The following is a 23,577-nucleotide window of genomic DNA, read 5'->3' on the forward strand; positions in this document are numbered from 1 at the left end:
CCACGGCAAACGTCACCCCAAAAGGACTTAAAATGTAAACATCATGTTTCCTGGGTGAAAACACTAGTGTTGCCCTGCGTCAATGGGTGGCCTCCTGGACATTTGAGAAACAAACAAAACAAAAAGAAAACGGTGTATAAATATAATAATTTTAGAATACATAAATACCAACAATAAAACATTCGATGGACAAAAACCTAACTTCACCCATCCATTACATATCACAATGGAGCTGCGCATATTGAAACCAAAATCCTCACCCGAATCGTACATCTATTGCCACGTCACATCCTGCCTTCTCACCCCTTCTGGCACCCTTTCTGTCCAATACACCTATTTATATTGATAATGGCATACACTTACATTCAAATTCACCCATCCTGCAGATTCAAATCCTTCCTCTAAGGGAACTTACATCAGGGTTATCTTTCCACAAAAAATGCCTCACCGACCGGGCACTGCCCAATGAATGCAAGTCCTTGGGAATTGTGGTAACTAGAAGGTACCATGAAACCAAGTACTTTGTACCGATGGATGGTGTGCATTTTAGCCTTTGCGATTGACAACCTCATACTACTGTCCTCTCAGAAACCACAGTGAAATAACCAATTATGTGCTTCCATCCTCAACCACACCACAGCACGCTCGCAAAACAGAACAATGTTCAATAGGAATAAGCAATGACAGCCTTACCAGAGCTGCCACATCAGCAGCACGGGGTCAACCTATGTGTATTGGCAGCCTACAGAAGACTGCCACTGGTCTGAGAGTGACAGGGCATGAACACTAGCAACCCGGCGAAATATTTCACTCTGATCCTGGCGTGAGCAAGCATCAAGCTGCTAAACTGTTAATAGAACGATCAATGTTATATGCTTTGGTCCCTCCACCTCCAGGCTCTGTAAATACATTTTAGAAATTACGGTGAGGTAGCAGTAAGTGTCTGTAGCCCTCGCGAGCAAAGTTCTGGGTACACAACAAACACTGAGAAGGGGAATAGAGCAACGCCGAAATTGTATAACCTACACCAGTAAAGCGCTTAATACCGACAAGTAACGGATTAAGTGTGCAACAAGAAAATGGCACTGTCTCTGGGATTAAAACAGGACGAGAGATCGACACGAAGTCACACGCGGATAAATTAACTCACATACTGAGAAAGGGTGAAACAAACACACAGATGATAATCAAATAATGTGGCCTAATGATCACACAGTGGAGGCTGTATTACTGCAATTTGCTCTACATTACTATTGCCAAAAAGCTTACAGTCGAATAGGACACTAGAGATAACAAAACGCTATACTCGTAGCCACGAGGGAAAAGAGGAGTGCTAAGAGAGGACAGTGACAAAAGAGAGTATGATGTAAGTGTGTGAAACTGGGAGTAAGTGGTGGCACTACTGTAAGTGAGTGCTTAAAAAGGTGACAGAGTGTATCGTAGCACGTCGTCTTCGTTCTACGCCTGTGGGAGAATTGCTAAACCGCGGTTCTTTTCTTATGGATAGCAGCTCCTGTCAAGAAGTTGTAATAAAGGTGTGCAATATTGAAAGCCTGCAACTATTCCCTGTTCCATTTGCTCTCACAGCTCACCGGGGTCGCTCTCCAGCTCCAGCCAGCCTTTATTCATCTTCCTGCTTAGGGTTCCGCGCCATCTCCAGCCCGCGCTCCACCCTCCCCACCCCGGTTTTTTCTCTCTCCCGGGTTGTAGTTATTTCTCAGGAGACAGTGTTTCGGTAAAATTAAGAAAGCACAACGGTATTACGTCATCAATTGGAGACAGAAACAGAGCGGCGTGCAATGGCTTGTAAAAGATAAGAGGTGATCGCCATTTTGAAATGTCCAAGCTTCCCAGTTAGCACAGCTCTTTTACAGCAAAACAAAATAGATTGTTATCATTTTGTACTCCTACTTTAAATTGACTCTACTACTCAAATACATTTAATTATATACCTAACGTAAGATATTGAATTTATTTTTCTTATTCATTCTGTCAAGTACGATTAGTAACTATTAGGAAACGTAGCAAAATAGGTCTAATAATTATTTTTTTTCACACATTTTCTAAGAAATAATCTGAAAGGCCCTTGTCCGATCATGAACAAACATGGTAAGATTGATGTAGCAACTTTGAATCATGGTTTACATTCGTCCCGTTTATAGGTCGCACATATCAGTGCGCATGCGTTGTAGATTCAAGGAGTTTTGTTTATTTCGCGCATGACAGCTCACATGCGCTCTTTATTCCATAGGTAGTGTTCAAAGTTAAGCATTTGGAACTCGCCCGTTACTTTCCATTCGGTTAGCTTGATTGCCACTTTTCGTTGCTGCTTCCTTATTGGTCAGTATTGGCTTGTCCTCACTTTCTTTCATATGTGTGGGGCAGGGAGTGTTTATCCTGCTCCATCTGTGATTCAGGTAATATTCACAGCTGTCAAGTTTTCAGATTGCTGTGTGTGACACTGTCATAATTTCAGTGTAATTACGAGTGACATTTCAACAACTATCAGTGCCACTTTCTAGAACACACTATCAAGCGTTGAAGATGAGGGAACCATAGAAACATCTAATATTGAGATTCCTATATCTCCCTTGGTACACTACTGCCTCCTCGTGTCCTTTAATAAATACCAAGGTCTAACCTCCGCACTCAATCTCAGTAGTTGTTGTTCATATACATTTGAAGTCACAGAAATTCCAGACCATTTTTTCTTGGAAAGCGAATTTTACGTGCATCTAACCCCCATATTGATGAACAAAAATTATGTTACAGTCCGTTGGTTGAGGGTGAAAGAAGTTCTGAAACACTTCTTTTTCGTTTTGAAGCATTTCTTTTAGATGGATCGATGTGAAAAAAAAGCTTGATTATGTGTGACTGCAATGCTTTTGGTGTGGGCACTTCATTGTGTGTATAACACAGTTATGCCGTTGTAATGAAATAAATATTAGAAGTAGCTACCTCCAGTGAAATTGTAAAAAAAAAAAATCCAGAATGCGAATTGACATTGGCTGTAATGCTTGAACTGTCCAAAGATACTAGCCAGACAAGTGATAGAGCTGTTTGATTGCTTTCCAATGGACTTATCACTTCCCTTTCACACACTCCATCCTCGCACATTAATTAAAAAATAATTTTTGTGCTGTTTAGCTTAATTATGCAAAATTTAGGACCTGCAAAGATTTATTATCAATAAGCTATCATAATCTGTTACGTTTGTGCAATTAAATTGACAATACTACAGTCACAGTACACAATATATTGTTAAATGAGCTTGTAAGACTGGGCTATCCATTTCTCAGTGACAACACCTGTCAATGCATAATCAAAAGCAATTTTGCTTTGATTCCAGGCCAATTAAAAGCACAGGAGGACCTGTCAGGAGTATAATTTATAAATCGAAATATATATGGACAGCTCTTTGCAGCAAGGGCTCTGTTGTGAAGGGGTAATTCATACTACAAATAAATGCTATATTTAAGTACGTTTAATGTAGCACACGAGTGAGCATGATTCTTCCTAGGCTGTCAGGACGCAACTGACAGTCCTAGAATTCTCAACCCCCCACTTATCTTTTCTTAGAATGATAGTTGCAACAACAGAACTAAAATGACATCATACATCATAACACATCCCCTTCCCATCATATCACATAATCAGTACAACAACATGTAAAGTAAAATATATAGTAAAACAGTTCCTAAAAACAATGTCATAAGAACCTAAAGAGAAATAAGATATTATAAAAGAACGTCAAGATTAATAAGATACTGTAAGTTTATGACCTCACATAATCATTGAGGTAAGGTGGAGTTCTGCTATCTCTCCTTTCTCTGATGACACTAAATCCTTCCTCATGCCTCCTCACATTAGCATCTGTTGACAATGAACTTCCTATCCCACATAATTCCTCATACCCCATTAACACGATACCAGAACATCCTTCATTGCTTCTCATCATAGACATTCCTCCCTTCTGATAGCCAAATTCCTTAAATTACACATTCTCCATTTTTAAGAAACTACTGACCTTTTTTTTGCCCAAAATGAGCCATTGAACATGGTAAGACCACCCCTTGTTCGTTCTGATTTTTTTTTCACCCAATCACCCATCAAATTTACAACCCTTCCTTTCCTCTTTTCCTGCAGCCTAAAGTAACCTAAAACCTTCAGCCATGCAGGGACCAATTTGGTACCAGGTGGATATCAATGCACCTCTTGAAACGAACATTTCTGCATGACCCTGGTACGGTACGATGATACGATGTCACTCACCATCCTTTTAATATCACATTGATTGGTTAGTGACACTTAACTTGACCCTTTTAACAATCTGTTGTCATGCTCTACCATGTCTTTTCTCTTGGGGTTGTAGAGTGTTGTGCAAGAGTACTTAATCCTACAGCATTCAAGAAAATTGGCCATCTCATTTGACTTTAATTGTGTACTATTATCAGTTATCAATACAGCAGGCATTCTTCAGCATAAATCCCCTCCAGTGTACAAATAGTTGTCTTAGTTGTTATCTCCTTTAAAAATCTTACTGTCAACTATTTTGAAAAAATGTCAATAATGACCAAATCAAACCGCATTTCATGTGTTAAACTCGTCATTGGACCTATGGAATCAAGACATGCACTATGTCATGGCACACCTGGGTCCTCAATATAACACCCTTCTGACTTACAACCCTCTCTCAACCTTTTTTAACTCTCCTTGCAAATAGGACATCTCTCCACCCACAAACTGACTTGATCTCCTAGACCAGGCCACCAAAATTCCCACTTTAGCCCCCATGTAGTTAAGTATTGGCCTGAGTGACCATCATGGAACAAATTGAACAACCTAACACTCAATCCAACAGGAGGCACAAATCGATTACCCCTCAAAACTACATTCTGACCACTCACCGACAAGTCATTTAACATTTTAACAAGTGTCTTTTCAGAATCCAAAATCACACTTTGGGGGTCATTCTGACCGCCGGGGCCAGGGTCGGCGGGAGCACCGCCGACAGACCGGCGGTGCCCCGCAGGGCATTCTGACCGCGGCGGTTTGGCCGCGGTCAGACAAGGAAAACCGTCGGTCTTCCGCCGGTTTTCCGCTGCCCTTGGAATCACCCATGGCGGCGCAGCTTGCTGCGCCGCCATGGGGGATTCTGACACCCCCTACCGCCATCCTGTTCCTGGCGGTTCGCCCGCCAGGAACAGGATGGCGGTAGGGGGTGACGCGGGGCCCCTGGGGGCCCCTGCAGTGCCCATGCCAATGGCATGGGCACTGCAGGGGCCCCCGTAAGAGGGCCCCACTGTGTATTTCAGTGTCTGCAATGCAGACACTGAAATACGCGACGGGTGCAAACTGCACCCGTCGCACATACCCACTCCGCCGGCTCCATTCGGAGACGGCTTCCTCGTGGGGAGGGGTTTCCCGCTGGGCTGGAGGGCGGCCTCCTGGCGGTCACCCGCCAGCCCAGCGGGAAAGCCTGAATGGCCTCCGCGGTCTTTCGACCGCGGAGCGGCCATATGGCGGTTCCCGCGAGGCGGGCGGCGATCGGAATCACCCCCTTTGTCTTGTTCCACTGTTGCAAATCATCTTCACTGCTTCCTTCAAAACCATATTCAGATTCATTTCTTCTTCCCGTTCCTGGGTCATAAAGGCTTCCAGACCACTGTCCATGGCATCCTGTACAGACACTACTGCACTTTCATTTTCAGACTGACTCACAACCTTCCAATCGAATGATAATCTCGATGAACAATCTCCCCATGTATTCTTCCACCCTTCAATAAACTCCATACCATATAAATACTCTTGTAATCTGTCCGCTAACCTAGTCTTGCAGAACCTTTATCTGTTCCTCCAAACAATAACATTTTAATCATCAGCTTGTGATCTGTCTGTAAGATAAACTGCAAACCCCACAAATACAACCAGAAGTATTCTGCGCCCAACGCTGCATCCAGAGCTTCCTGCTCAATTAAGGAATAATTTATTTTGGACTGTTGAGTGAGCACGAATCAAACAATACATTTTTCTCTTTTCATAAATCTGGGAAAGCACCGCCCCAGAGTGAGAACTGACTTAAGTTTAATATCAGAAGAGGCCAATATGCCTACATTGCAAATCTTATTCTTTATTGTGGCAAAACAGTTTTGTTTTAGGCTTCCCATGCATAATATTACTAAAACTGTACTCATATTTCCCTATACTAATCCACCACTAATTCCTATTGGGTTCTGGAGTAGCGTGCTACTCACCAAAAAGCGCCTCGAAGCCTCATCAGGGGTAGTAAGCGCTATACAAATACTATTACAATACAATACAATATCTGCTCCCCTTTCTCAACAATTTCCTCAACTCCTCAGTTTTTCCCCAAATATTCTATCTGTTCAGTCAAAAATGTTCGTTTCTTCTGATCTAAGGTGAAGCCTGACCCCCCCCCAACTTTTGCCTCAGAACTTTATGTTGTTCAGCAGTTTACCCAAAGATCAGTATATCATCCTGGAAGAACACAATGCTTCTCTTCCCTTCAAATACTTGAGCCATCATTCGCTGAAACACGCTTGCGGCTGAGGCTAAGCCGAATGGCATGCGAGTGAAATTAAATGTATCCTCCGTTGTTACAAATGCAGTTAATGATTTGGATTTACCATGTAATTTTATCTGATGGTAAGCACCCCTCAGATCCAACTTTGATAAATACTTGCCACCCTTCAAGGAAGACACCACTTCATTTATATTAGGAAGTGGTAACGTATCAACAATATTGTAGTTCAAAGATCTGAGATCTACACAAAATCTCAATTGTCCACGTGACTTTTGTGTGATAATGATGGAAGAAACCCACGGTGATGCCTCAACTGGTTCAATGATCCCTTCTTCCAGCATTTCATCAATCAATTTTTTAACCTCACCTCTCACTGTTAATGGCACCCTTCTGACTTATGTTTCGCTGATATTGCATTTTTTTAAAATATGATTTTGTGTACATAACCTTTGAGACATCCAAGTTTCCCTTCAAACACCCTCCTTGTACCACTTATGATATATTTTACTTGCAGCTCTTCTACCCCCATGACTTAGCTTGGTATTCTCAGATTAATCATATTATTCAGATCAAATTGGTGTATCCATCCTATTTTGGGAGGACTATCTACCAACACATACACTTTTCCTTCAACTTTGTGACTCTCAAATTTTATTATGCCTACCATATACCCCAGAATGTCTATGGTTTCACCTTGATATCCACCCGATGTATATCCTCAGGTAACAAAGTGACATTCTGCCACTGTGCTTTAACCCCTTCGCTGCCAGGCCTTTTCCCCTCCTGTGGCAATACTTTTTTTGGCTATTTGGGGCAGTTCGCGCTTAGGCCCTCATAACTTATTGTTCACATAAGCTACCCATGCCAAATTTGCGTCTTTTTTCCCCAACATCCTAGAGATTCTAGCGGTACCCAGACTTTGTGGGTTCCCCTGAAGGAGACCAAGAAATTAGCCAAAATACAGCAATTTTGTTTTTTTTAAATGGGAAAAAAAGGCTGCAGAAGAAGGCTCATGTCTTTTCCCCTGAAAATGGCATCAACAAAGAGTTTGCGGTGGTAAAACCACCATCTCCCCAGCTTTCAGGAACAGGCAGACTTGAATTAGAAAACCCAATTTTTCAACACAATTTTGACATTTTACTGGGACATACCCATTTTTACAATTTCATGTGCTTCCAGCCTCCTTCCAGTTAGTGACAGAAATGGGTGAGAAACCAATGCTGGATCCCGGAAAGCTAAACATTTCTGAAAAGTAGTCAAAATTCGGAATTTAGCAAGGGGTCATTTGTGTAGATCCTACAAGTGTTTCCTACAGAAAATAACAGCTAAAAAAAAGAATATTGAAAATGAGGTGAAAAAAGCAGCCATTTTTCTGCATATTTTGCTCTGTAACTTTTTCCTGCGATGTCAGATTTTTTAAAGCAATATACCGTTACGTCAGCTGGACTCTTTTGTTTGCAGGGATATATAGGGCTTGTAGGTTCATCAAGAACCCTAGGTACCCAGAGCCAAAAAATGAGCTGCACCTTGCAATGGGTTTTCATTCTATACCGGGTATACAGCAATTCATCTGCTGAAATATAAAAAGTGAAAAATAGGTATCAAGAAAACCTTTGTAGCTCCAAAATGGGCACAAGATAAAGTGTTGAGAAACAGTGGTTATCTTCACATCTCTGAATTCTGGGGTCCCATACTAGCATGTGAATTACAGGGTATTTCTCAAATAGACGGCTTTTTTACACACTGTCTTAGATTTGGAAGGAAAAAATGTAGAGAAAGACAAGGGGCAATAACACTTGTTTTGCTATTCTGTGCTCCCCCAAGTCTCGCGATAAAAATGGTACCTCACTTGCGTGGGTGGGCCTAGCGCCCGCAACAGGAAATGCCCCAAAACACAACGTGGAGACATCACATTTTCACAAAGAAAACAGAGCTGTTTTTTGCAAAGTGCGTAGCTGTGGATTTTGGCCTCTAGCTCAGCCGGAACTTAGGGAAGCCTAGCAAACCTGTGCAGTTTTGAAAACTAGATGCCTAGGGGAATCCAAGATGGGGTGACTTGTGGGGCTCTGACCAGGTTCTGTTACCCAGAATCCTTTGCAAACCTCAACATTTGGCCCAAAAACACTTTTTCCTCTCACTTAGGTGACAGAAAGTTCTGGAATCAGAGAGGAGCCACAAATTTCTTTCCACCCAGCATTCCCCTAGTCGTCAGATAAAAATGGTACCTCACTTGTGGGGGTAGGCCTACTGCCAGCGAAAGGAAATGCCCCAAAACACTATCTGGACACATCAAAATGATCAAATACAAAACAACCTGTTTTTGCAGGGGGGGACACCTGCGTTTTTGGTCCTGGGCTCAGCAGCCATCTAGGGAAACCTACCAAACCCAGACATTTCCGAAAACTAGCCACCAAGGGAGTCCAGGGAGGTGTGACTTGCGTGGATCCCCCAATGTTTTCTTACCCAGAATCCTCAGCAAACCTCAAATTTAGCTAAAAAATAAAAAAATTCCCACATTTCTGTGTAGGATCACCTCATGGGACAAATTTCATACCACCCAACGTTCCCCTCAGTTTCCCGGTAAAAATGATACCTCATTTGTGTAGGTGGGCCAAGTGCTTGTTACAGGGGAGAGCCAAAAACATGTTGAAATTGAGGGGGAACCAAAGCGGGTCCAAAAGGGCAGTGTGAAAAAAAAAAAAATTTAGGCTGACAAGTGCAGCAGAATTTTTATCTGTATAGATGAGACAATGCTGGGTGGTAGGAATTTTGTGGATTCCTGCAGATTCCGGAAGGTTCCATCACAAAAAAGTGGGAAAAATGTGTGATTACCAGCAAAGTTGGAGGTTTGCAGGGCATTGTGGATAAGAAAGTGGTACGGGGTGCATGTGAAACACACCACCCTGGAATCACCCAGATGTTTAGTTTTCAGATGTGTCTAGGTCTTGTGGATTTTTCTACATGGCAGCGTCCTAAAGTCCATAAAGTGCACCCCTCACCATTCCAAGTGGTACGAATTTGAGAGTTAGCCAAGCTCTCATGGCCCAAATGTAAAACCAAAACCCAAAATAACCAAATGTCTTCTTGCTTGCTGTGGGATAAGATGTCTTGGAGTGCAGGGGAGAGCTGAAAGACTGTTACCCCCTTCATTTGGGTTGGGGGAATAACCAGGCCCATACTAGTTGGTAGCCACCACCCCACTGTATATTTTTTTAAAATTCCCTGGCATCTAGTAAACTTTCTGCCCCCCGTCGGGGTGTGGATCAGGGGTAATTACCCCATCTGCCCACTGGTGGGCAGAACAACTTTGGCCCCATATTTGGGGTGGGGGTATGGCCATACCCTCACCTTTTTTTTTTTTTTTTTTTAAACTTCCCGGGTCTCTGGTGGGCGTTCTGCTGGGCCTTCCAATATGGCCAACAGTAATGTGCCCCCATGGTATGCAACCCTTACCCAAGGGGCTGCCTCCCTAAAGAAAACCCACACATACACACACACACACACACCAATCCCTGGTGCCTAAGTGGTTTCTGCCCCCCCCCCGGGGCAGATCGGCCTAATAGAAATATGCCGATCTGCCCCCAAGAGGAGCAGAAATGGTCTAAATACAATTTGACCCCCAGGGAAGTGACCCTTGCCTAAGGGGTCGCTCCCCACCTCTTAAAAAAAAAAAAGAAAATCCCTGGCGCCTAGAGGTTTCTCCCCCCCGTGGCAGATCGGCCTAATAACAGATTGGACTAATAGCCCCCCCTACCCCCCCAAGGGAGCAACCCTTGCCTAAGGGGTCGCTCCGCTTGCGTGAAATTGGCAGAAAAAAAAAAAGAAATCCCTGGTGCCTAGTGATTTCTGCCCCCCCTTGGGGGCAGATAGGCCCAACAAAAATCGGCCGATCACTTTACGATCGGCTTCTGAAATGCTCTGAGAGACTTCAAAGCGAAGGAAATGCCTTTCCTTCCCTTTGAAGCCTCTCAGGCCCCCATCACATGATCGGAAGAGAACTGCTTTGCATCGCGCTGGAAGCTCATGTGGAAGAGGCCTCTGATGAGGTCAGCGCGCGAATGCATGCTGACGTCATCAGACGTCACTGGGGGGGGTCGGGGTGGAAGGGGAAGTGCTTCCCCTTCCATCCCTGCCTTGGGGGGCGTGGGAGGGAAGCCCACAGGGGGAGCGCTAGTGCGCCCTCTGAGCTCAGTGCAGAGGACGTAATGGTTACGTCCTCGACACATGAGCACTGTGCGTTGGATGTAACCATTACATCCACGGCACAGAAGGGGTAAAACAATTCTCCATGAATAATCATGTACATTGACCCTGAGTCCACCATTAACTTTATTTTGCTTACACACACTCCGAAATCTGCTTTAGGTCTGCACATCCTCCTGTCCTTCTCAATTTTCTGTTGCTCATTAACCTCATCTGCCACCAATATCCTATCACACATATCCAATTCAGAACCCGCTGGAACTGCCCCACCCCTGGATTTGCTGCTCTCTTTGCTAGGCTTGCTGTTCTCCCTCCACAAACATGCAAAGTGGCCCAAGCAACCACATTTCCTGCTGTTGTTATTGATTGCAAAACATTGTTTTGAATCTGATGCATGATATGAACTTCAGCATTAAGTTCATACTTTAGCATTTGTTTTACCAGCACGTGATACGGTCATCTTACTGCCACCCTTGGATACTGCATTTATGTCTCTTTCTGGACTGTCTCTATTTATGTTCACCATTTCTACCTCTGCCCACCAATTTTCTCTCTTTTGCTCAATTCCTTCATTTAATATTGTGACTCCTCTATCGCCTTTGCAATGTCCATCACATCTTTAAGGGTTGGGTCCTTAGCTGCCCAAAGCCTATTCTGTATCTTTTTGCTCTTGCACTGAACTAGGAGCTGATTCTGAATCAATTTGGCCTTCATCATGCCCAAGTGACATTTGACAGACAACTCCCTGAGTCTTGCCATAAACACATCTATAGATTCATGTTCCCTTTGTGGTTACATGTAAATATTGAAGTGTGCCATAACCAGATTAACATCCTTTGCAGATCTAACCTTTTCAATGATTCCTTATATTCATCATCCGTAGGTTGACCATTGGGCAACAGGTAAGTATTTGAAAATGCGTTGACCCTCAGTCCCTAATGCCCTTAACAATAATGCCTTTTTCCTAGCAGGACAAAAATGTTAGACATCCAAGGTTGTGATATAGTTTTCAGAGATCTCAACCCAGTCTTCCCATATAATAGGTAGGAAGCCTAGTTGTGACAAGGAAAGTGGTGGAGTATTTATAAGACTATGGGACTCCATTACAGTTCTTAACTTAAGGCAGTCAGAAACACAATGTAACCAATTTATGTCAAAGTGGCCTCAAAATACTACAGTAGTGTGAAGTAACCAAAGAGTCATGAAAATCAGGTGTATGTCTTGAGGCTAACACCCACAGGTCAATGTGTCACCCAGTGTACTGTCTTGTAACCTTCTGCCAATCAAGTTCCTCATAAGGTCACAAAGATGGGCACATAATCATGTGCGCTCTCTATCAGATGGTGAAATCCCTGGTGAGGTAGCAGTATCTACAGTAAAGTTTATGTATTCGCGTGGAAACCACTGACAGCTCGTCTCTGTTCTTCTTCTGACAGGCCTTAAAAATGCCGCAAATGCCGCATAGATGTTGTCAACATGTGAAGGTGATGTAGATTAGAAGAGTGCATCACTGCTTGCGCTCTCTAATACTGATCGCACTCTCCTACAATCAAAATCGGCCCATTTGAAAATGACGCAGTTGTACCTTCAAATGATGCTGATACGTCACCCTGAATCCCTGACACATATATTGGAAGCGGCAAAACTGAAAATGGCACTCCCGATGCAATCACTGTAGCATTTCCAGAAATCTCCGTAGACACAGTGGAAACATCCCAATTCAAAATAGTGCCACTATGTATGATGGGAGAACGTTGTGCGGGATGTTACTCCGTGCTCGCCTGCTTTCCCGGATGTGCGTAGCATGCACAGTGTGGTTGAAGTTCCATAAATATAGCATGCCACTGCTCGAGCGCTGTCACAGTCGCTGGCACAAAAAGGTAACAGGAACTCAGAAACAGGGTAATCAGGTTTCTCTTGTGCTACTCACCTCTCCTAGCTCCACTTGCACAGCTCTGTATCTCACCAGTCTGCACGCCTCCAGATGGCCGCTTCACTTGGATTACCTTCATTGTGTGCTGTCCTGATCTAAACATTTTGTAACCCATACTTGATACCAATTTATGTTGTGAATGGGAAATAAATGCTACAAATAAATACTAAATTTAAGTAAGTTTAATGTAGTACACAAACAAATGTGAACTTTCCTAGGCTGTCAGGACGCAAGTAACAGTCCTAGAATTCTCAGTGCACAATATTCTTGTTTTAGAATTGTAATGACAAAGACAGAACTATGTACATCATAACAGGCTCCAAGTATTGCACTCCCTTTTTATAAATGGATATTGTCACACAAACTCTCAAACCTAATACTATTTCCCCAAATCTGATTCAAAAGTAGCCTCCATTAGCACAACTGCTTGGAATGGGCACCCAACGTATGAGAAAGATGTCCAACAGAAAAATATAATGGAAGTTATGCAACAATTCTGCTCACAGTGGAACAAGCTTCGAAACCTGATCTGCCTGTCCATATAATTAATTCCAAATTCATATTGTTAATTTGGCATGGGGTCAGTGAATAGCTAACAAGTCACCCATATTAGTTTGTTACCTGCTAATCCTGCCATTTTTTATTTTTATCAATAGCACTTTGCATCTTGGGCTTATAGATGTACTTAACCCTTTTAAATCATAGCCCTTTCTGGTCTAATATGCAAGTGGGATTGGCTTAAAATTCAGATCTGTGTTTTAGAGTCCCACATCCAGCCTTTGAAATCAAGAAAATTGATCTTACAACTAAACACAAAAAGTTAGATCAGGTGTGCCTACTTCACACTTAATACCGTGTGTATCACACTACTAGAGTCTGCAGAGTGTACACATCATTTGTGCAATGGGCAGATTCTTCACATGTGAACAAGTAAAGGAAGACCTGTTAATTTGGATGAAAACATTACAATATTAACACTGCCAGGCCTTACAAAATGAGATGTGCATCAATGCAGTACATGTTTACAGTCCTTGGTTTGCAAAAATCAGCTTTTCAATAATTTAACCAAAGATACTTTCCAAAGCTTTGCAAACATGCATGCAATTCACATTTTATAAATTTACATGTTTTTCCTGGGTCGGCGGTTTGAATTCTTTGGAGAGCCAACTTCCCTTCCTGATAGACCCCTTTACAGAAAATAGGGTACTGTAAGGGAAATAGAAACAAGCATTGGCAAAGCCAATATGTCTTTTCCATGCTAGAGTTATTGGCTTTTCCAGTGTATTTTAGCCATGTTGTATATGTGCATGGCTGCTGTACAGCATGGCGAAAGGTTTGTGGTGTGGAGGAGAGTGGTGTAGAGTGGAATGTCATGGAGTGGTGTAGAGTGGAGTAAGTTATGTGCCTCAAATCTGTGTGTGTGTCAAATCTAAAAAGATGAAAAACAAAATATAGGAAAGGGAGAGAGAGAGATAGAGAGATCATGTTTGTTCGAAATAAATGACACTAAAATACTCCCAGAGCCCTCAGAAGCAAGACCGGCCAGCAAAATGAAACCAGCCCCAGTGCCACTGACCAATGAAGACAAAAGAACAGGCATCTTCCAGAAGAGACAGTGCATGTGCGCTGCCTCAGGCAACACCTAAAAACATGTGCCAACAAATGCCTGTTCAAAAGAAAACATGTGAGGCCTAGAAATGGCCCACAGCTTAGTCTCCCCTTCATATGTTTTAAAGACCATATAACATTGCTTGCACGGGGTTGAGGGAATGTTAGGATTTTTTTTGTGTAGTGGGGAGGGGCACAGGCCATATGATGTTTTGAGAGCTAGACAGAAATAAATTGGTTCTTGTGGCTTCCCCTACACCAGCTCTTTTTCCTCCGATCACCTAACAAATGTATGAGAATTAGCGAATTAGGCATTCGCCAAGCAGCATTGTCTCTCTTTAATCAAAGCAACAAGAAGTTAATAACAAGCACTTGTCCTTCATATATTAAACTTCTATTGTGTTAACTCTTGTTTGGTTGCTGTACATCAGCCCTACATAGATCACTTCGTCTTGCACCACTCACCTCAGAAAATTGTGATTCACACTTCCCGTGTTACAGAGTAAGTGTGATCACCCATGAATCATTTGTTCACACTGAGTAGAAATAAAAACTCCCACACCTCGCGCAACAGGATGTACAAGGATAGATGTACATGCAACACAAAGGCTTCCAGAGTAAGCACTTTAATGAGCAATCAATCATGCAAAACATTGGCCTTGTGCTGTACTTTCCAACCAGCAGCTGAAAGTTAAATGTTCAGGACTGACCAATAATAAGGCCGTAAGTTCGAGGGTGCCCTTCATTAAACCTCTCCCGTAGATGAGTGTGAATTCGCTATGTGATAACAAAGTACTGGGGAGGGAGAAAGAGTACTGCGAAGCCAACAGGTGTTGAGTTTTATATTATCGTAAAGCATTTGTTTTGGATAATCTAAAGCATTAGGATCTTTGCTCTCCTTTGATGTTTATTGGACGCAAGCATCTGTGCAGTAGGGAACTGTACTCCTTTTGAGTGAAACATCTAGTTACTTTGTGTGTTCAGGTGCTTTGCTATCAAGTTATATATTTCAGTTTGTGTGTCCACACAAAATTATTGGAGGAGAGTAACACATAGCAACATACAAAGTCTATGGTGGAGCAAGGGACAGATGAGAAAAATAATTGCTGTTTTTAAAACAAGAAATAAAATACTATGACACGGCTAGCATTGACCATGTCACAGTGATTATTTTTACTCATGTTGCACAGCAGCCTGCGCCACTGTGCTATATGTTAAAAATAAGTGAAGGGTGGTAAGAGGGAAGGCGCTCCATTGAAGGGCAGGGGAATCTTCCTGGTGAAAATGGCATTGTTCACATAGTTACACAGAGATCAGGAGGAGGAATTATGAGCTCACCTCTTAAATAGATATTATCCTGACACAAAAGTTCTTTGGCCAATTGGCTGAAACACCTCAGTTGATCTGATAACTTTTTTTCAGGTGGCCATTTAGTCTTCAAAAATACCACCACCTTGGATAAAACTTAATCCTTAGACATTGCAGTCACCCACTCTTGTTCTGTTATGTGATTGTCAGCCACTGCCAAAACATCCACCAAACCAACAAAACATTCCTGTTCCGAATCAGTATCCAATGAAGCATCAAACAGTAAAGGTAAGCGAGACAGCCGGTCAGCTCGAAAATTCCTGCCACCTTGGATATATTTAGCAATTAAGTTATACTCCTGTAATTTTGACAACAAGCGGACCAAACGTGCTGACACTTTGCCCAAACCTTCCCCATTCAATAGAAAAACAAGTGGCCTGTGATCAGTATATAAATCACAACAAGTTCCCCATATGTATGTTTTAAATTTCTGAACAGCCCACGCACATGCTAACGCCTCTCTCTCTTAATAGTACTATAGAGTGGCTCTACTTCTGACAAAGTCCTGGACGCAAAAGCAACAGTATTTTCCTTACCATCAACCCACTAACCGAAAACAGCACCTAACCCTCTCAAACTTGCATCAACCATAATAAATGATTTACCAGATGAACTAAAAGGCTGCAGAACAGGAGCATTGATGATTAAGTCCGTCACCTTCCTAAAGATACAATTTAAATTGTTCCACTCAAACTTGACGCCGTTCTTGAGAATAGATCTCAAAGGCTGTACTTCCATAGCATACCCAGGAACAAACCTAGCATAGTACTCACAAAGCCCTAGAAATGACCTCAAAGCATCCTTGTCAGTGGGAGGAGATGCATTTCTTACAGCATCCAAATTGCTAAACTTAGGCCTAATCCTATTTCCTGTAACAATGTGGCCCAAATATTCTACCTCCTGAACCATCAACTTGCATTTGTTGGGTTTGACTGTCATACCTTTGTCCCAGAGAATGCAAAGAATGTTATTCAGAACTTCCATATGTTTTTCTTCTGTATCCGTGTGAATCAAAATGTCATCCTGAAACGCCTGCACTTGTGGTAAATTACAGAAAAGTTGATCCATCAGCTTCTGGAAAACACTTACCGCAGAAGCAAGACCAAAAGGTAAACGCAAGTACTTATATGCACCAAAAGGAGTTACAAATGTAGTTATATCCTGAGAAGTCCCACTCAAAGGAATTTGGCAGTAAGCCAAGTGTAAGTCAATAGTAGAAAATGTTTTGAACCTCCCACCTTACTAATCATCTCTTGAATATGTGGAAGAGGATGACAGTCTACTAGTATGTTTTTATGAACAGATCTCAAGTCAACACACAACCTCAAACTCCCATCCTTTTTTTTTTGTCATCACGATGGGAGAAACCCACTCCGAAGAATCTATGGGAGCAATTATACCCTCAGTTTGTAGTTTGTGCAATAATGCCTTCAAATCTGTCCTTACACTCAATGGAACAGGCCTCACTTTGTGTGCTACTGGAACCGCATCCTTCTTTAATTTAATGTGATATTCATAGCCACGCACAGTGCCCACTTGATCCCTAAACACTTCAGGAAACCAACTGATTATGTAGTTCATGATATTATTAGGAACGCTGACATTAGCAATATGTTCAGATGACAGTGACAGCAATTCACCCAAAGCAACAGGAACTTCTTGTCCAGGTCTGAGAATGATATCTAAACGAGCTAAGTCCCTCCAACCTACAATATCACGTCCTTTGGCAGCCACATATATTTTGGTGTAAATTCTTCTGCCTAAACACTGTAAATTGGACCAAAAGTAACCAAGCAAATCTAAGTCATAACCCCCAAATGCCTTAGGAGTGATGTCAGGAGTATGTAAATCAATGGTACTCTGCCACAATTTAAAGAAAGTCTGATCCGCTAGAATAGTAATGGGTGCTCCAGAATCAGCCAGTACAGATTTTTTTTTAGAACAGACAAAAATGTCACATAGTGCCCCCTTGATAACCTTCTCAGGCTTACCACCAAGTCCGTCCGGGATATCAACCGTTAGCAAGACATTTGAAAATTGGCTCGAACACTGAACAATTTCATCATCAACAGCCACATTGCTGATTTTAACTTTGAGAAATTTTTGTTAGTGTTTTGAGCTAAGCAAACACTATGGAAATGACCCACCTTTCGACAAGAATTGCACCTTTTACCAAGTGCAGGACAAGAGGGATCATTACCAATGTGTAATTTTGAACCATTTTTATTGATCGTCCCAAAGACCAAGATTTACCAATTTTGTCTTGCTTGTTAGAAATTGCACAAATGGTTCCATCATTAACAATACAATCAACAGTGGAACTCTAATTAGCTAAGACTCTGGAAGTAGTTATCGACCTCTCAATACCTTTCACCAGGTCAATAACTTCCTCAGGAGTGGGATTCCGGCAAGCCAAAAGATTATCCTGTATTTTTGTATGAAAACAACAAAAAACAAACTGATCACGAATATAGACATCAACATTAGGTCCAAACTCGCACTTGAATGCTAGAACTCACAAATTAGCATCATATTCTTCAACAGTTTCATCAGATGATGCTTGCACATCGCAAAGTTGAATCTCTCTAGCAAAACACTAGATTCATCAGAGTACTGTTTTTTAATTCTTTCCACTCCTTTGATGTAGCAGTTTCATGCGATATCACCTCCGCCTGGTGGAGCAATTGTAGGTAAGTTGTCAAAGATGCGTTTACCTGCAAGCCCAAGATGATTAAAAAGCAAAGCCATTTTCCTATCAGGAGGAAAATCATTTGCCCCAATGGCCGTTAAATAATTTTCAAAAAAGCATAACCATGCTATCCATTTAATATCTGGTTTCCCTGTTTTTTGTAAAAATGCTGGAGGTTGCACTATGCCTTGAGCAGCAGCCATAAATGTAGAAACGTTTAATTTGGATGTTACAAAATAGCAACACCAATCAAAAATGCAGAAAATGGTAAAGTTAGCACCCAGGGAAACTCTGAAGTTGCTTGAAACAGTAACGGTGGCACGTTCACAAGGTAAAACAGCGTCTTCAATTTCAATAAGCAACTGGGTACAACGCGTTGCCAAGCAGCAAAAACATCAGTACCTTGAGCCCAAAGCGTGCGGAAGCGTTGCCAGGCAACAGGCGCAAACATAGCAGGATATGCACGTAAGAAGTGGCAGGCGTCGCCAAGCAAGTTGCACGAGGTCCAAAGGAGAATTCCAAAGAGAAACAACAGCACGCGTTGCGTTGCTAAGCAACGCGTGCGTGCGCCGTCAGGTCCGTAGTGGAATTCCAAAGAGAAATTACAGCACGCGTTGCGTTGCTAAGCAACGCGTGCTAGCGATGTCAACATCTGCTGAGTCTCGAAATACGAATAAATAGGGCTCACCAGGCTCAGGAACCGAAGCCAGACACAGGAAGCGATGCCAAAGAAGGCGTCCGAGCACTCCGAGACCTTCAGGGAACGTGCTTCCGCTCCATGCAGAAATCTGTCGGTGGGCCTTGAAGTAACCAGTGATCCGAGGTCTACCCCACTCCTGGTACCAAATTGTAGTGTGGGGAAAGAATGACCTCGGACACAGAAAGGCAATTGATGCAGAACGTTGTTTAATCCAAGAAGGAAAAGACCCACAACAGAAACTGCTGCCTCCAACTCCGGCATCATCATCTGGCCGTCGTCACCGAAGCTCCAGAATCCCCAACATCACACCAATGAAAAGACATTCTAAGAATACTTAACAAAAGAATGTTAGAACAGAATACATTAATACATCACCAATTACACAATCCTGACCTATCCTTGGCTCTGGGCACAATCCTAGAGCTGCAAGCAGGATTATCAAAGGTGTGCAATGAGGTGCAGTCTCCACGCACTCGATGTACCAATGCTTACTGATTTGTATGTTTGTAGTACAGTGTTAATTTGTAAACCGGTGCCCAAATGCTTGAGGCAGAAAAATACGTGCCAGCCCGCAAAAATAAGTGTTGGTGCTCTTAATTGAATGCAAATTAAGCACTGGTATAGTAATTTGAGGAACTCGTTTTCTGATTTTGCAAGACAATATTATACTGCAGGAATGCAGAAACAACGCATTTGCAATCGTTTAACCGCTGACAAGTGAGCCTTGGCAGGGCTGCCATAGAGGCAAGGTTTATATAGTATGTATTGTTCTCTTCGCCTTTCATTAACATAGCAGCTGTTACCAAGATCGCACAAAATAGTTTCAGCACTGCATTTCCCATATACACAAGGGGAAAAAGTAAACTCAAAATACCAACAGTCCATCGATATGTGTCACTCCACGCACTCGATGTACCAATGCTTACTGATTTGTATGTTTGTAGTACAGTGTTAATTTGTAAACCGGTGCCCAAATGCTTTTGGCAGAAAAATACGTGCCAGCCCGCAAAAATAAGTGTTGGTGCTCTTAATTGAATGCAAATTAAGCACTGGTATAATAATTTGAGGAACTCGTTTTCTGATTTTGCAAGACAATATTATACTGCAGGAATGCAGAAACAACGCATTTGCAATCGTTTACCGCTGACAAGTGACTAGCTCTAGGAGGATGTGTCATCCCTTAGAGTCCAATACTATAACGTCCCATGCACATTATTTTCGTGTAGAAGCTTTATCCTTCAGACTTCATTAATGATCATTTTTCGATTCCTACCAGAGGAGGAAACAAGTAATTCAATTTCCATATACTTATATTGGTAAACGTGTGCATCAACGTTCCTTTCTCATTCATCAGTCCATAATCACGTGAAATGACATTTCATTAAGACATCTTTAAACAAAATACACACTAGCCTCTATGTATGCTAATATGCCTTTCTCGTTTGACATGACATGAAGAACAATCATTAACATAAGTCAAACTTTACTTACTGAAACCTCTACAGTTGGGTAGGAAAAGCTTCCCTCAAGATTTAGTGGGAAGGATAATCCTCACCTCTGCGATCTTAAAGGAATCCATTTTCCATATTGAAAGCTAAGAAAAATTGTTAGTTTCTGTATCAGGACCAGAGATGAGCATGATGCACGTTGAAGGCTTGTTTAACACCAAGGAAGCCAATTGGTTTAAAATAATACTTTTAAAATGAGGATTCTGATGTCCAGTCAGCACCGTTTCTAATATCCTACAATTTACAACAAATCAAAGCTTTCAGTGCTGTAGCTTCCCTAACTGAATGAGCACCAAATATGTTCACGTCCACTCCAGCCTCCTGCATAATCGATTTTACCCAGCTGTAAATTGAATGACATGATACTTGTTTATCGCAATTAAAAGTTGTCTTTCCCCTGCCGGTCCGATATTTGCAGTCTTTTCCTCTTAAGCTTTACTACGCCCGAAAACACGCAGTTTAGTTTTTCATTAAAAGCCAGATAACTCAGCCTCATTTTATAATGTTTTGTATCAGTATATGTAGGTTTTTAAGTGGGTTGGTCGGCGAAATAAACTTTATTTCTTGATGAATTATTAATTGTTAACTTCTTATCAATGCAGCCTTTTCATGACCTGGATAACAGCATATTCCCTTGCATTGTCAATATTTTCATTTTCAACAAAGCATATTCCATACAAGCGTTTTTCTTCTATTTTAGTCCTGCTGCAAATGCAGACAAGAACCAACCAATAGGGATCCCTGCATGCCAGAGCCCTTGTGCTAAATCACAGGCTGCTGGAGCTCGTTAATTAGGCTAAACCTCCCCTTGGGGCATATATATTACGTCCTGGGAGACTTAGGCTACTTTTTTTGGGGGGGGGGGGGTGGCTCTTCTAGAGCTCTGCTGCACTTCCTGCAGTTCTGCAACACATTTTCTAAACTTTGGTTGTGCCCATGCCCTTCTTAGGGCACACATAAAAGGCAGTATGACAATATAAAGTCCTTGCATGGGTTTTTGGGGCTCACCATAGCCCGAGGCTGTAAATATCAAGTGAGGGGCTCTGCATAGGGTTTCCTTTTGATATTGCACCTTCGCAAAACATTTTCTTTTTTGGTTATGGGAGCTGCAAGGGAGCCCCAATGCCCCAGTAACCCCTACCTGCTAACCACACCTTTGCTGAGCTTTCATCACTCTTCTCTTCTCCCTTGGGAGCACTTCTCCCTGCTAACCACACCTTTGCTGAGCTTTCATCACTCTTCTCTTCTCCCTTGGGAGCACATGTGCATTTCTCCTGCCCACCCTGACTGAGGTGGAAGGCTGGATGCTGGGCGCCCCTGACACTGGCTAGGCGGGTGGGGTTGGGACTAGTGCCCAGCCTGGTTGAAGAGTCTCTTCTGTAGCATATTACCTGTAAGCAGATACTGCACACATGTAGCAGTTGGTACCAGATAGTTCACTGGGATCAGAGGGCATTCGAGATGATGGGCCTCATAGGTGTGCAGATGCTGAGGTGGCTGATGATTATTGATAGATGGGTCTGAACACCTGTGTATGGCAAACAATGACCAAAATACTTATGGGCACTTTCTGGACATTGTATAGGCAGCCCTACTGCTTGTGATACACTATGGGGGTCATTCTGACCCTGGCGGCCGGTGACCGCCAGGGTCACCGACCACAGGAGCACCGCCAACAGGCTGGCGGTGCTCCCGAGGGCATTCTGACCGCGGCGGTTCAGCCGCGGTCAGAAAGGGTAAACCGGCAGTCTCCCGCCGGTTTACCGCTGCCCCAATGAATCCTCCATGGCGGCGGAGCGCGCTCCGCCGCCATGGGGATTCAGACACCCCCTACCGCCATCCTGTTCATGGCGGGAAACCCGCCATGAACAGGATGGCGGTAGGGGGTGCCGCGGGGCCCCTGGGGGCCCCTGCAGTGCCCATGCCAATGGCATGGGCACTGCAGGGGCCCCCGTAAGAGGGCCCCGCAAAGTATTTCAGTGTCTGCTTTGCAGACACTGAAATACGCGACGGGTGCAACTGCACCCGTCGCACCCCTGCAACTACGCCGGCTCAATTCTGAGCCGGCGTCCTCGTGGGCAGGGGCATTTCTGCTGGGCCGGCGGGCGCTCTTTTGGAGAGCGCCCGCCGGCCCAGCGGAAATGTCTGAATGGCCGCCGCGGTCTTGTGACCGCGGTGCGGTCATTCGGCGGCGGAACCTTGGCGGACGGCCTCCGCCGTCCGCCAAGGTCTGAATCACCCCCTATGCCTTTTAAACTGACCCACTTGCAACCTCCTTTTCATGATTGACTACTGGTCATGGTTGTAAAGCATGCCTGCAGTGCAGCTACTTGTCTGAAAATGGGGAGAACACAAAAACACATGGATCAATCAATCAATCAATCAATCATAGTATTTATAAAGCGCGCTATGTACCCGTCAGGGTTTCGAGGCGCTGAGGGGGGGGGGGAGCGCTGCTGATTTAGCGGTCGAAGAGCCAGGTCTTGAGGAGCCTTCTGAATGCGAGGAGGTCCTGGGTCTGGCGAAGAGATGTGGGGAGAGAGTTCCAGGTCTTGGCGGCGAGGAAGGAGAAGGATCTGCCGCCGGATGTCTTGCGCTGGATTCGGGGTACGATGGCGAGGGCGAGGTTGGCGGATCGGAGTTGACGTGTTGGAGTGTAGAAGTTAAGTCTGGTGTTGAGGTAGGAGGGTCCGGTGTTGTGAAGTGCCTTGTGAGCGTGGGTCAGGAGTTTAAAGGTGATCCTCTTGTCTACCGGGAGCCAGTGGAGTTCCTTTAGGTGAGGGGAGATGTGACTTCGGCGGGGTATGTCGAGGATCAGTCGGGCGGAGGCATTTTGGCTACGTTGGAGTCGTTTGATGTCTTTGGTTGGGATGCCTGTGTAGAGTGCGTTGCCGTAGTCAAGTCTGCTGCTGACGAGGGCCTGGGTCACCGTCTTTCTGGTTTCTGTTGGAATCCACTTGAAGATTCTGCGGAGCATTCGAAGGGTGTTGAAACAGGAGGAGGAGACGGCGCTGACCTGTGTGG

The 23,577-nt window shown here is 43.4% G+C and overlaps 1 protein-coding gene across 1 annotated transcript in view; it reads right to left on the reverse strand.

The window, feature by feature from the left end:
* BAP1 (BRCA1 associated deubiquitinase 1) overlaps window positions 1-1,785 on the reverse strand; it is a 174,739-nt gene extending 172,954 nt beyond the window's left edge. Inside the window, exon 1 of the mRNA XM_069206738.1 lies at window positions 1,593-1,785. Coding sequence (XP_069062839.1) covers window positions 1,593-1,629 — 37 coding nt within the window. The 5' untranslated portion in view covers window positions 1,630-1,785. The remainder of the gene's footprint in view (window positions 1-1,592) is intronic.
* Window positions 1,786-23,577: the final 21,792 nt, after the last annotated feature.

Source organism: Pleurodeles waltl, chromosome 9 (assembly GCF_031143425.1).
Source record: "Pleurodeles waltl isolate 20211129_DDA chromosome 9, aPleWal1.hap1.20221129, whole genome shotgun sequence".
Lineage (NCBI taxonomy): Eukaryota > Metazoa > Chordata > Amphibia > Caudata > Salamandridae > Pleurodeles > Pleurodeles waltl.